Source organism: Mauremys reevesii, linkage group 10 (assembly GCF_016161935.1).
Source record: "Mauremys reevesii isolate NIE-2019 linkage group 10, ASM1616193v1, whole genome shotgun sequence".
Taxonomy (NCBI): Eukaryota; Metazoa; Chordata; order Testudines; family Geoemydidae; genus Mauremys; species Mauremys reevesii.
Genome location: NC_052632.1, coordinates 55,523,827 through 55,537,351, shown reverse-complemented (window position 1 = coordinate 55,537,351; position 13,525 = coordinate 55,523,827). Strand labels below are relative to the sequence as shown.

Sequence of the window (13,525 nt, the reverse complement as noted above, 5' to 3'; positions counted from 1 at the left end):
TGTTTTAATTTGCAGTGAATAGGCAGGACTGCCTGTTAAATAATGGAGGAGTGAATCATGTTGGGAAATTGTAACACATTGAAAACAGAACTGTATTGCTAGGGCCCTACCAAATTGATGGCCCTGAAAAATGCATCAGAGACCGTGAAATCTGGTTTTCCCCAGTGAAATCTGGTCCTTTGTGTGCTTTTACCCTATACTATGCAGATTTCACAGGGGAGACCATTGTTTCTCATATTGGGGGTCTTGACCCAAAAGGGAGTTGCAGGGGGATTGCAGTATTGCCACCCATACTTCTGCACTGCCTTCAGAGCTGGGCAGCTATTGTTCAGATGCCCAGCTCTGAAGGCAGCAACCTGCCAGCAGCAGCACAGAAGTAAGGGTGGCACTACCATACCATGCCATCTTTACTTCTGTGCTGCTGCCTTCAGAGTTGGGTGGCTGGAGAGTGGCAGCTGCTGAAGGCCTAACTCTGTAGACAGCAGCACAAAAGCAAAGGTGGCAATACTATAGCACGCCATCCTTACTTTTGTGCTGCTGCTGGTGGCGACTCTGCCTTCAGAAATGGGCTCCCTTCCAGCAGCCACTACTGCCCCACTCTGAAGGCAGTGCCACCACCATCAGCAGCGCAGAAGAAGGGTGGCAATACTGCAATCCCCCCCTGCAATAACCTTGTGACTCCTCCCCCCCACAACTCCTTTTTGGGTCAGGATCCCTACAATTACAACACCATGAAATTTCAGATTTAAATAGCTGAAATAATGAAATGTTCAATTTTTAAAATCCTGTGACTGAAATTGACCAAAGTGGACTGTGAATTTGGTAGGGCCCTATGTATTGCTGATGATCACTTAACATGGCCAGCTGCACTACAAGAGAGATCCCCTGTGTACATGTGTTCTGTGATTGGAGGGGAGGGGGGAATATAGCTGGGGCTTTTTTCCTCCAAGAATCCATATTTTGCAGATTCTTGATTGAGCACTTTTGTTATTGTCTCATTCTCTGATTAAATACATTTCAAAGTAGAAGGCAGTAACACTTCTGTGTAAAGGCAGAGTGATCTGCGCTTCAGGACTATTAAATCTTCTTTGAGTAGCTAAGAAGTGTCTTGACAAAAAAGCTATGCTGATGTCACAAACTTGTTGTGTGCCTCTGGGCAAGCCTCTTAACCTCAGCTTCCCCATGTGAGCGGTTTAGTGAGGTTTAATTCACTAAGTGCTTTGAGATCCTTGGATGGAAGATATGTTGTTTTATTGTCATACTGATGTTCTGGCAGAAAATCCTTACCCTACATAATATTCCACCCACCCCAAGAGTTTTTCAGGGTTTGCCAGTGTTCCCTTGGCTCTGATGTAATGGGATGGTTCCTGAGTGTGGGACATTCCCCAGTACCCACTGATATTTCTAGGTCCACATGCAGATAGTAGTCTGTGCTACATCCCCAATTGCTTTGTGACATTCCTAGGCCCACCCCCACGTGCCCAGTGACTAGCCCGGCCCCACCAATGCCACCCTGTTGTTGCCACAGGCTGACGTGCTGCCAGACGATCCTAGACGTGATGCCCAGAGCCAAGGGCACAAGGATCCTTATGAGGGTGGCGAGCCCGTGCCAAGGGGGGCGGGTGCAGGGAGCTGGGGGGACAAGGCGGCACCCAGACTGCCCAGTGAGGGGGTGACACGGGGACTCTGTGCTGGCACGGTGCCAGCTGGGGGGGCGGGACCCAGCTATGGAGGCGGTGACACTGCCACGCACAGCATGAGCATCATCCCCACCTAGAGCGCCCCAAGCCGGCCATGACACTTACCGTGGCGGAAGCATCGACTCGCCAGAGAGCGACAGCGGCCTTGGAGGGACCCACTCTCCTAAGTGGCGCTCCGTGCGCGCTCGCTGGAGGCTCGCGGCACATTGGTCACGTGGCGCATGGGCGCTTGCCGCGCTAGCCCAGTGCCGAGGGAGCTCTATGGTTACCGGCGGGCCGGGTGGCGCGGATTGGCGGGGCTGGCAGCGGCGGGGCGGTTGAGCTGCGGGCTGTAGCGGCAGGAGAGAGCGGGGGAGCCATGGCCAAAGGTACCCGGGGCTTTGGGGGGCGGGTCTGGGGCAGTGGGACCTGGTAGCGGTGAGGGGCCCCGAGGGTAATGGACTCTCTGTGGGGGGAGGCGGGGCTGAGGAGCCTGGCTCCTGTGGGGGGGAATTGAGGGGAGGCGGGGCTGAGGGCCAGGCTCCGGGTGGGGAGTCTGAGGGAGGTGGGGATCCCTGTGGGGAGGCGGGGTGGAGGGGCCAGGCTCCGGGGAGTCCGAGGAGGTGGGGATCGTGGGGATCTCTGGGGTGAGGAGGCGGGGCTGAGGGTCCAGGCTCCGGGTGGGGGGGGGGGAGTCCGAGGGAGGTTGGGGATCCCTGGGGGGGGAGGCGGGGTGAGGGGCCAGGCTCCGGGGGGGGGGAGTCTGAGGGAGGTGGGGGATCTCTGGGGTGAGGGAGGCGGGGCTGAGGGGCCAAGCTCCGGGCGGGGGGAGTCCGAGGGAGGTGGGGGATCCCTGTGGGGGGATGTTGAGGGAAGTCTGAGGGGGCCTTGTGTGGTGGAGCTGAGGGCTAGGACCTGGAGGAGGGGGTCCTGTGGAGCCATGCAGCTGGGGGCACCTGCTGGTGGGCGGGGCTCTCTCACAATAACCCCTTTGCCACAGGATACCAGCCTGCCCCCCATCGCAGCCTTGAGCTAGGGCATGCCGCATGAGCGCCTGAAAGGTCTTGGGAGCTGGTTATAAACACAGTGAAACTGACTAGTCTGCTCTCCATGTTCCACTGGAGGAAGGGGCAAAAGTCACACCAGCATCACTAGTGGAAAGACCCCTGAGTGGAGGTCTGGGATTTACCTGCCTCCAGGGCATTACACTGGTGTTCTTAAAGGACCGCTTGGCATCGCTTTGTGCTGTCAGATACCAGCTTCTGCATTTCAGAAGAATTTCTGTCCTGGCCTCATGGAACAAATACTCCATGTGCCAATAAAACAGGCTCAGAGGCCAGTACAGTCTGGCAAGTGTGCCAGTGGGTTGCTTTAACTCCCTGCTGTGTGCTGATGAATCAGTATAACGACACATTGATGGTCATGGATATCTAGCATCTTCACTCTCTTCTGATTCTTTGCAGTGTGGCAGCATCCATATCTGAACGTCTTCAAGCACTTCAAAGTGGAGGAGTGGAAAAGATCAACTAAGGAGGGAGATGTGACAACATTTATGGTAACACATTGTATTCCTAATGTTTCCTGATTGGACCAGCTGTACTGCAGAGAGAGCCAGGCACTCAGTGATGCTGAGAGAAAGAGAGAGGGATTTCCCAGTCTGCTTTGTTTTGTAATGTCAAAAAAAGAGGAAGATTTCAGATTCCCTAGCTCTGTGTCATCAAAAGAGAAAACAATGACATCTTTCCATCCTGCCTCCTGCTTTTTGCAACAGAGGTGCCTAAAGAGGTCCAGAGAGCACTTGCTGGTGGTCCCCAGAGAACAATTGGCCAAATAGTGCTGGCTGTCCTTTCTTACTTCTACATCACATTAAAGGCAGCTAAAAATACATTACATTCTTAATGTTACCTTTCCATTTAGGCAATTGCTGTAGTTGCCATAAGGGATGTAATGTGATCACAAATGGGAAGAGAGGTGGTCATGGGACAATGTCTCTGTTAAGATGTGATCCACCCAGAAAATATTTGAGAACCCGTATGGCACCAGAACTTTCTACCCCTCATTCTCCAGAGCTTTATTAGACTAATCTTGGCATATACCTGACTCGGAGCCAGTGATGGAATGTGTAATTGGATGTGTCGAGTGAACAAGCAGTAAGACTTCCACAACTGGATCTCCTCACTTACTTTGCTATAGGGCAGAACTTTGCATCAATGCATGTTCTCTTTGTTTAGGACAAGACGTTGAAGGGAACAGTATATCGCATCCGTGGCTCCATTCCTGCCAGTAACTACATCCAGCTTCCCAAAACCAGCACACAGTCATTGGGGCTCACTGGTCATTACCTCTATCTGCTCTTTAAGCCCATGCCTGGCAAATATTTTGTGGTGCACCTGGATGTTACCACGGAGGTATGTGAGAGAGTCTGTTGCATGGCCCTTTGTGTAACTGAGTAGAAGAGTGGGGATTGAAATACAGTAGCTTTTCAAAAGAGCTTGAACATAGAGAACTGAACTGTATCGCCTGAATGTTCTAGAGCAAGATAATCCTCTGCCATAAGTATCCCATGCTGAAGTCCCATAGACTGCTATAGTAGCTGTTAAATGAAGTTAAAAGAAAGGATTGCTGTCTTTCTTGATCACCTTTGTGCCTCACTTCTTAGAGTTTGAGAGCTCCAGTCATTTCTCCCTTGGCTCTTAATTTACTTACTAGAAGGCTTGCCTCATTATCTGTGGTGATTGCCCTGAACCTCACATGATTCACATATGATCTAACATCTGTGGACTTGAGGTAAAAATCTCAGACCCACTCTTCTATGACCTTACTGTGTGTTTTCTTCTGACTTCACTCTTCCCGGCTAGGGCCACAGGGGTGTGGGGTAGACCATATGGAAGGCAAGCTGGCAGTAGTCTCTTAGCCTTGGTGGGTATCCAAGCTGGACAGAGTAGTGTCAACCAAGAAACTATATCCTGCAGCATCTCCCTAGTGGTCTGCCAGGTGGATAACATTGTGTGTGTCTTTGTTCTCAGGATAGCCAGGTTGTCCGCATCTCCTTCTCCAACCTTTTTAAGGAGTTCAAGTCCACAGCCACTTGGCTTCAGTTCCCCTTCATCTGTGGAGCAGCCAAAGGGTCAGTGTATGAGTGCACAGCCAGAACTTCAAAGCAAGGTAAAGAAAAGCACATCTGAATAATAGTGTGGCTGGGCTCTCAGTGTGGGAATTAGCACTACATACCTTAGTAAAGAGAAAATAACGTATCATGCACCAGTATTGCTATAGTCACATGTGACCTGAGCTTTGAAATCATGGATTTAATTAGTGTCTGACAATGAGGGAGGTTTATTAAGTCCACGTTTCATTACGTATTTTTAACACTAGACTTTACAGGGTTTTTTCATTTTACACAATGTAGAATTAACCCCTGGAACTCACTGGCTCAGGAGACTGAGTTAAAAAAGGATTACGCACATTATATGAATAACAGTAGCATCAGCAATTGCACTAGCTAGGATAAAAATTTCTAGGGTGATCAAGCTTCGTACATAAACGTCTCAGTCAACCACCAGTTGGCATCAGGAAAAATTCCCCCAATGTATAGTAAGAAACAGTTAGATGCATTGTGATTATTTGACACACAACTCAGAAGTCTCAGGCACTGGCTGGCATTGGACACAAGATACCAGATTAGATGGATTTTTAGTTTGTGATGGAAATTATGTTCCTAAAAGGATGGTCAGTTTGGACAAAAAAATTGACCTGTTTTAGAAGACGTTAAAATGTGAGGAATGGTAACTAGAGTCTAAATTTTCAGGAATGAAGGCCATGGGATCCATGCATAAAAATGTGTGTGCAATTAATTGTCTCTTTTCACGTGCAGCTACCACAGTTGTGCTGCAAATCGACATCTGTACTCAATTGATCACTAGAAACCTAGCTATCCATTTTCCTGGTGTGGCAATTGTCTCTAAATATGCATGTGCACAATTGTGCACACACATCAACCTCATGCCTCCCTTTCTGTAAGGATTTCAGCCCATGTGTAAAGCTGGGTTTTGGTTTTTTAAGGTAGCTTGTCAGTGTATAATGTTGGTTTTAACAGTGTTTTTTTCTGATCCTCAGATTTGGTGGGTGTGGCCCCTGCCAATGTGCGCTGGACCTGCCTGATGCTTGACCTCCACTACATCCTCTCCATGTACCTGAATAGACGCTACAGCCATCTGAAGAGCATCAAACTCTGCTCCAACTTATTGGTGAAAAATGTCTATACCAGTGACTTACTGTTTGAGCCAGGTAAGGAGCTGAAGCTTTTTGCTGGGAGCAGCATCTTCTATGATTTTTAAATCAAACCTGGCTGCAAGGATGTGCTAGGCCTAATCATTTCTTACTGCTGCATTTCAAGACATAATTCCACCAGGACCATTTGGCCATGTCTGTTGCTGTTTGACACTCTATTTTCAGCCAGTAATAACAAGGCACTGTCAACAAAACCATTATTTTAATAATAACACTAATAATAATGACAGTAATTTTCCCTTGTCTGATGCCTTCAATCTGAGGATGTCAGAGGGCCTCACAACTTCTCCCATTCCGTAGCTGGAAAAACTGAGGGGCAGAGAAAGATTAGGTGACTTGCCCAACATCACACATCAAATCAGTGGCAGATGAGAGAATGTCTCTCAGTCCTGTCACTAGACCATCCTTCCCAAAAAGCTTTTTCTTGTCGCTCTGAAATCTCCAGATTTCCTCCAGTGTTTCTTTATCCAACTACTCAGTGCAGCAGAGAAACTTCAGTCAAGACTTTTGTTACTAACACATTATCCTTTGTTTGAAATCTGCCCAACTACAACCCATCACAAGAAAGGAATCTTACAGACATCATGGTGGACCACTAAACAGGTCCCAAATGTGCTGTTGCACACGAAAAGCACATTAGTTCCATAAAGTTGCACATGCATCAAATGAAAGAAGAAAACAGAAAAATATTCTAACACCAATCACATGGAACTGCAAAAAGAATCACCAACTGATCCACTTAGCAACCTGATATGATCATCAGTATTAAATTCCAAATCCTCTTGTAGAGCGTTTAAGCTACATTTTAAGGAAGAAAAAGATAATCTTTCATAACAAAGCTCTAAACTACCAGGTCTTATTGGAAGCTGAGAGTTTCAAGGATATTCCCACGGAAAGGCTTATGTGCTTGCTACAATAATCTTTGTTCTTTTTTCATGTTGTAGCCTTTCTTTTTCAGACTTACAGAAAACTCTAATCTTAAAGTATCAGAGGGATAGCCGTGTTAGTCTGGATCTGTAAAAGCAGCAAAGAGTCCTGTGGCACCTTATAGACTAACAGACGTACTGGAGCATGAGCTTTCGCTCATGCTCCAATACGTCTTGTTAGTCTAATCTTAAAGTATTTGTTTGCCCGAGGCCTGCTAAGAGTGCATGGTTCAAGCCACCTCTGTAAACATCTTCAGATGTTCTAGGAGTGCTTTGTGTCCTTATCTGTCTCCTTTTGTGCTTTTAGGGGTGACCTTCTCTGAGGCCCGACAAGCTAAGCTGGCATTTCATGGCATTTCCCCCATGCCACGAGAAATGGCATTTCCTGTGCCAAAGGGAGAGAACTGGCATGACCGCTATGACTATATCAGGTATGTTTACGAAATGCTGCTTTTCAAGGAGGAAACTTGGAGTGCTTTTAGATCTTCCTTAGTCTGTTATTTTGTATATGTAACATATTTCATCAAAACATTTCTGTCTGAGAATATGAAGGCTGCAGAGTTAAGTATGCAAAAGTCAGGAAATGCAAGAATTTGCATAAAACTGGGATTATAGTGGAAATGCTTTGGCCACCTTAACTCTAGTTGTCAGTAATGCTGTAGTTGTAATTCTGGGGACCAAGGCAGCACAACTCACATCTTCAGCACTTAATTGTTGGCAATTTTGGGTAGGTAAAAGGCTGTTTAAGGTATCAACCATATGTTACCAGATTTGCCCATTACTTTGGGGTATGTTCATTTATTCGGGTTACTCTTCTGGGGAGGGGGTTCTGTAATTCTATCAATGTACTGCTTGTGTCACTTGTGTTTTCATATGGAGCTTTACTTCTCCCTTCTGCAAGTCCCCTCCCAATGGAGCTATCCTGCAGGACCTGGGTTCCCTCGGGCTGGGTTCCTCCAGCCTCAGAACCGGATGAACACCCACCCACCCACACATACATTAACGGAGCAAGTCTGAGTGGACCGGGTCAAGCAGCAATTTCAAGCTGCCACCCTTATGTGTCCCAGATTCAGCACGTCCCTATCCCCACTCTCACATCAAAATTGTACTGGTAGTAACCTACTTGATGAGCAAACCCCACACTATTTTGGGCGCTGCAGGGATCTTTAGCTTAGGTAAAAGAAATGTTGCTCTAGAGTAAATGGGGGAAGCTAAAAACACAAAAGAGTAAAGTTCAGCAAGAGAGAGAGAAGCAACCAGCTTAACCATGAAAGTTATTTATTGAATAATAGCGATAACTACACAAGGAGAGCCTAAATCAACATAACATACATTATTAAAGGTTAATACATATGGTAGAAAGGAAAACAGAGAGAGAGAAAGAAGAGGATCTCACTGCTCCCTGAAGCTTGAACTGGTCGGGGTTCCCAGTTGATGATGGTAGCTCAGGATCCTGAGTGCTGGAGACAGGCAGAGCCCCCAGCACAATCAGTCAGGAGATGGAGTCCCAGTGGAACTGACGCAGAGTTTTGGGTCTATGCATCAGAATACTTACTTGAACATAGGTAGGGGTTTTTGTAGAGAAACAACAATGGTTCAAGGGAGAACACTAGATTTGTTTATGGGTTAACTGATGACTCAAGAGTTTTCTTTAGGCTAGACAATAGGAGCTGATCACTCTTGGCTATGGGTGGTGTTTTCTTCCAGGGAGCTCACAATGCAACTAGGCTGCTTCAGTGTTTTGGGTATCAATCAAGGATTCATTACTAGAATTGGTCTGATAACTGCTGAGCTGAGTGTGGATCAGGTGTACGTTCATTAACATATGAAGCAGAGATTCCCATGATGCAGTGCTTCCCTGCTTTTTCTGGTCCCAGAGTTCAGTGCGGTTCTCTGTTCCTCATTCTGTATGCTAATCCCTGTCCTATCTTCCATGCAAATGAGGCATGGGGAGTTGTCTCTGCTCTCCATTCTGTATGCAAATAGAGATGTCTTAATCTTGTCACCCTTGTCAGAGGGGTCTAGATGTGTCTCCCAACGCCCTTCACTGCTCTCTGCAAGCCTTTTCTCTGATCGGGTTTTGGTTCAAGCAGAGTCTGGGGGGTGACGGGTGTCTTTCATGAGTCAGACAGGCTAGATACTGTGCCCTGGTTCCCCAAGAATACAGAGCTGACTGGTGTCACATAGAAACTGCCAGTTCCTAATCAACAGGTCAATAAGCACATACAGTTCACACCATACTTCTAATATCACAGCTAATGCCCTAGAAATGATCCAAATTTCCCTCCTCGCTGGGGTTTGCTTGTATTGCTAACTTAACCACACATGAACCTTTCTCCCAAGCTTGGTTATTCCTAGGGAGTCCTATGGCCCTGCCCTTAGTTCTCTTTGCCTTAGAGGCTTGGTCTACATTGATTGCTAGATTGTGATCATCATTATGTCAATTAATGAATGTTATACTATGACATTTTTCTATGTCTGAAATCAGACCAGAGAGAGACTCTAACCCTTATCTTGAGTTGGAACTTATAGGACCCACCTGTCCTGACATCGGGTTGAATCAGCCAAATAACTCAGCTTCTGTGTGAATGAAGCCTTTTAGCACCCACAGTATGTCAGCAAAATAGAACCCTGCATACCTGTGAAGGGTCCTAGAACCTGCCACCCATTTACGAGGTGACTTTCTCTGATCTTGTTGTTCAGGTTTCCCTCTGATGGATCCAAGCTGCCATATGACTCAATTCAAAAAGGCTGTTCCAGCCCTGCAGCAGGTAGGGAGTCTGAAGTAAATGACCATAGGCTGTGGTACCCACTTGGTGTCTGACTGAGCAATGTGTCAAGCTGGCTTTCAGATTATCTAGGTTATTGGCCTACCTAAAACAAAGTATGACATTGTATAAAGCCACCTGCACTATTGACTGCTGTTGTTAACTGAATAAAACTCAAAGTACAACTTCGGTAGAGCATGGTGTAAAAGATCCATCCATTCACTCGTATGATCAATATGATAAGTTAGCAACTGTCGACTAGTTTTCCCTACATCAGCGTTCTGCACCCAGCATATGTCATCAATCTGTTGCTGTGTCCTGTTAGATATCACTGCTGCAGCAATAAGGGATTGGGTGATTAAGGTCCGCTTTTTGATATTCCCCTCCTGTCCTCATTAGAAACACTCAGCCCAAGGAGTTGAGCATCTACCAAGGATTAGGAAGAACTTGTGAAAGTTCCAGTTATTTTGTGTGTGATAGCCCTCCCAGCTCAGGCTAATTGGCTTTCTGCAGGCTATGTGCTACCCAAATGAACTGAATATCAGGGTTGGAAGGGACCTCAGGAGGTCATCTAGTCCAACCCCCTGCTCAAAGCAGGACCAGCCCCAGACAGATTTTTGCCCCAGATCCCTAAATGGCCCCCTCGAGGATTGAACTCACAGGCCAGTGCTCACTAGCACCAGGCCAGCCCCTCTGGGTCTTGTGCAGTGTGTGCCCAATAGATAATGTGTCCTTTGTTTTCCTCTGTTGTGACATGGCCTGTGTTTCCAAATTGTTCCTTGAGTTCTTTAATGAAGGAATAAGTAGTAGAATGAAGTAGAGGTTCAGCTACATCATCTGCAGCTGTGTGATCAGCAGGAGGGGAAGCAGATTATAGGAAAGAGCCCAACACATTGCTGTTGTAATCTAGGTGTTCAAGTGCTAGAAGACCCAATCCGTCATCTTCCACGGCCAGTGACGCTTACCAAAGCTGTCCGGGACCGAGTGTCACTCATCCAACAGATAACCAGTCCCAAGGATGTGAGTATGGCCTTAGGCTGTAAGTGTAGCTTCCCATACCACCTCTGGCCAGAGGGTTTCCACATGTCCTGTTTTGTGTTTGGGATGTTTTTGGGTTTTGTAGTGGCTACGTTTTGTTTTCTGTGGCCTGGGCAGTGCCCTGTCCTACAGTCAATAAACTCTGCAGTTTAATGACTTTGGGGGTCAGTCTGTCAGTCTATCCAAGATGCTTATCTGGCCCCCGTTACCGTAATATATGAACACCTCACAATCTTTTAATGTAATTTTGCTCCTGACACCCCTGGGAGATAGGGAAGTGTTATTGTCCACATTTTACAGATGGGGAGCTGAGGCACTGAAAAATAGTGAAGTTCTCAGGGGCATGATGGATCTGTTTCTGGTTGGGTCTGGTGTGGAGGAAGAGTCTGTGTTTTAGATATTTTTGTTGGCTACCATACAGTGGAGAGAGAGAAGTTGCATTGGAAACCCAGTAAACGCAGCAATTCTGCCATTCCAAATCGGAAAGTCACACAGAGGACTCTATTTTATTCTCCTGCATCACTTGGCATACCTGAATGTTTTTGACAAGTTGGATGTCTTGAGTTTTAGGTGGCTGAATAAAAGTCAGTCAAAAAACAAAACTAATTTCTTCCTTTCTCTCCAATCACAGCAATTGTAGGGAGCTGTGGAGCAGGCCTGATCTGTTGTCATTTGTTTACTCTTTCTCAGATGCCTCGCTGGTCTCCCCTAGTTACAAAGAGCATCCCCGACGTTCACTTAGCAACCTCTGGGCCTCTGGAAGAAGTGTACTCTGGGGATCAGGAGTTCAGCAGGGCAGAAGGACTACAAGCTGCTGGGGATTCCACTGTACCGTTACATGCAACAACTGATGGTGGTATTCATGTGTACGCTCACAGAATGGGTGATGTCGCTATCCATGCTGTTGGCATTAGCTCAGATGAGGTAAATGAGAGAGCACCACTGGACTCTGACAACCTGACCTTATTGGTTGTCCTCTGTGTAGCTCCACATCCCATCTCTAACTTGTACAGAATCTTCTTAACTCTTCCCCCCAAGTCTGCCCCCATGGTGGCTCTGAGAATGCATGATGCTTTCATTAGAAGAACAATGTGCCTTGTGCTGAACTCTCCAGCCTAATGGCTTCCTTTTCCACTACTCCCATAAGTTCCCCACACCAGATCCTCAGCTGGTGTAAATTGGTGTCGCTCCGTTGACTTTAGTGCAACAATGCCAATTTACACCAACCTCCATCTGTAAATACCTTCTCAAGGAAGAATTCAGGTAGAACAGATCAGTTGTCTTTCAGACCCACATACTGCCACCCTGTGCACTGAGATGCAGAAACGTTATTATCCCAATTCTTGGGACCTGACTGGTGGGTTAGAACATTAGGCCAAGACTTCATATGGAGACAGAGCTCCTGAACCCAGCCTTCTTGCTTAAACTCTTACTGACCATAGGAGAAGATATATAGAGGTAAGGGACTTCAACATACTAGGAACAAACAAATTAAACCAAGTTTGTTCCTATAGGATGGGTCCGGAATGCTTATGGCTGGTGCTCAGTAACTCAACAGAAAGAGCAACAGGAATGCCCACTCCTGGTTGGAGCTGGCAGAGATGATTATTTAATACTAAGGGCAGTTGTGAGCCAGCTTCCCTGGAATTCTCTCTTGATCTTGTTCCTTTATTTCACTTATATGTTAAGCTTCTCCACGCAGGGCCAGTGTGTCTTGTACAGAGATGATCATGCTATTGGCATCTAACAAATAACACCTATGTATTGATTTGCCCAGACCGTGTACACAAAGATTACTGGACCAGAGGTGCTCTCCAGCAAGAAAGCATCTCCCTGCAGGGTAAGAAAAAAAAAAAAAGATTCCCCCCTTTCCATCTTTACAGATGCTCCCTTGAATTTTCATGGCATTTGTATGTAACCATGGGAAGGACTTGGCTGCCCTCTTGGAAAGGTGATTCAGGTTAACCAAGTCATTCCATTGCTGAGATTATTCCTTTTAGCACTGTCCACTGTGGGCTTTGGTGCTTCTATTCCTGGATTTCCTTTAATGATGATTACCTACCTACTGAATAAACTCTTCCCTTAATGTGAAGAAGTTAAGGTAGAGAGACAGCCCTCTCACTTCATGGAGAAACATGAAACCCATGCAGAGGGACACAGATTAATGTGGAGCAGAGGGAACTTGGTAGATCATTGGGATGTAATTTGCAGTTGGTGCCGGTACAGCTTAGGGCTCACATGCTTTATTCAGGCTGGTACCTTTGACAATATCTTCTTCTTTCAGAGACTCTTACCGGATCCAATCCTGAAGCTGAGGACAGTTATTGGCTTTGGGGGTTGCAGCACCAAATGGGTCAGTAACAAAGAAGCTTTTCAGAATGTAGTTGCAATACATTGACTATGGGGGAGATTTTCAAAGGCACAAAAGGCCTTTGACTTTCATGCTTAACTCCCTTTGTCTTTGGAAATCACCCCACCTAGTTTCTTTCGACTACAAATTTTTTTGGGTGAAAAGCTCATTTCCATACATGGAATTTGCCCCAGTAACATTCTGAAATCATGTGCCCCTTGCCAAATCTTGTGTGATTCACTGATCAGTTTGGAATCTGTAACATCTAGAATTTCTTTGGAATCCAGAAAAGCATTGGTGCCTTAGGCTGGTGTGTCAGTTTGTCCTCCTGTGGTGTTGCCTTCTGATTCTTCCAACCATCCTCTTAATGATCCATGTTAGAGTTTAAAAAAAAAAATCCTGTTGGGTCACCTAGTCCATTTCCTGTGAACAAAGTATTGTTCCCTTATATATTGCATATATGATGTTAAACAT

The 13,525-nt window shown here is 46.4% G+C and overlaps 1 protein-coding gene across 14 annotated transcripts in view; it reads left to right on the top strand.

The window, feature by feature from the left end:
* Positions 1 to 13,525, top strand: part of WDR90 (WD repeat domain 90) — a 102,110-nt gene that overhangs the window by 48,626 nt on the left and 39,959 nt on the right. For 13 of the 14 annotated variants that reach the window (XR_005585448.1, XR_005585447.1, XM_039491304.1 and 10 more), the window contains 10 exons: positions 3,143 to 3,234; positions 3,911 to 4,087; positions 4,706 to 4,844; positions 5,796 to 5,966; positions 7,203 to 7,326; positions 9,599 to 9,666; positions 10,574 to 10,683; positions 11,392 to 11,625; positions 12,479 to 12,541; positions 12,986 to 13,054. Coding sequence is in view for 12 of the 14 variants with exons in the window: in XM_039491304.1 (XP_039347238.1) it covers positions 3,143 to 3,234; positions 3,911 to 4,087; positions 4,706 to 4,844; positions 5,796 to 5,966; positions 7,203 to 7,326; positions 9,599 to 9,666; positions 10,574 to 10,683; positions 11,392 to 11,625; positions 12,479 to 12,541; positions 12,986 to 13,054 (1,247 nt within the window). In the remaining 2 variants the exon portion in view is untranslated. Of the gene's footprint in view, positions 1 to 1,787; positions 2,069 to 3,142; positions 3,235 to 3,910; positions 4,088 to 4,705; positions 4,845 to 5,795; positions 5,967 to 7,202; positions 7,327 to 9,598; positions 9,667 to 10,573; positions 10,684 to 11,391; positions 11,626 to 12,478; positions 12,542 to 12,985; positions 13,055 to 13,525 lie in introns of those variants that run through there. The other variant, XM_039491313.1, reaches the window with a different exon arrangement.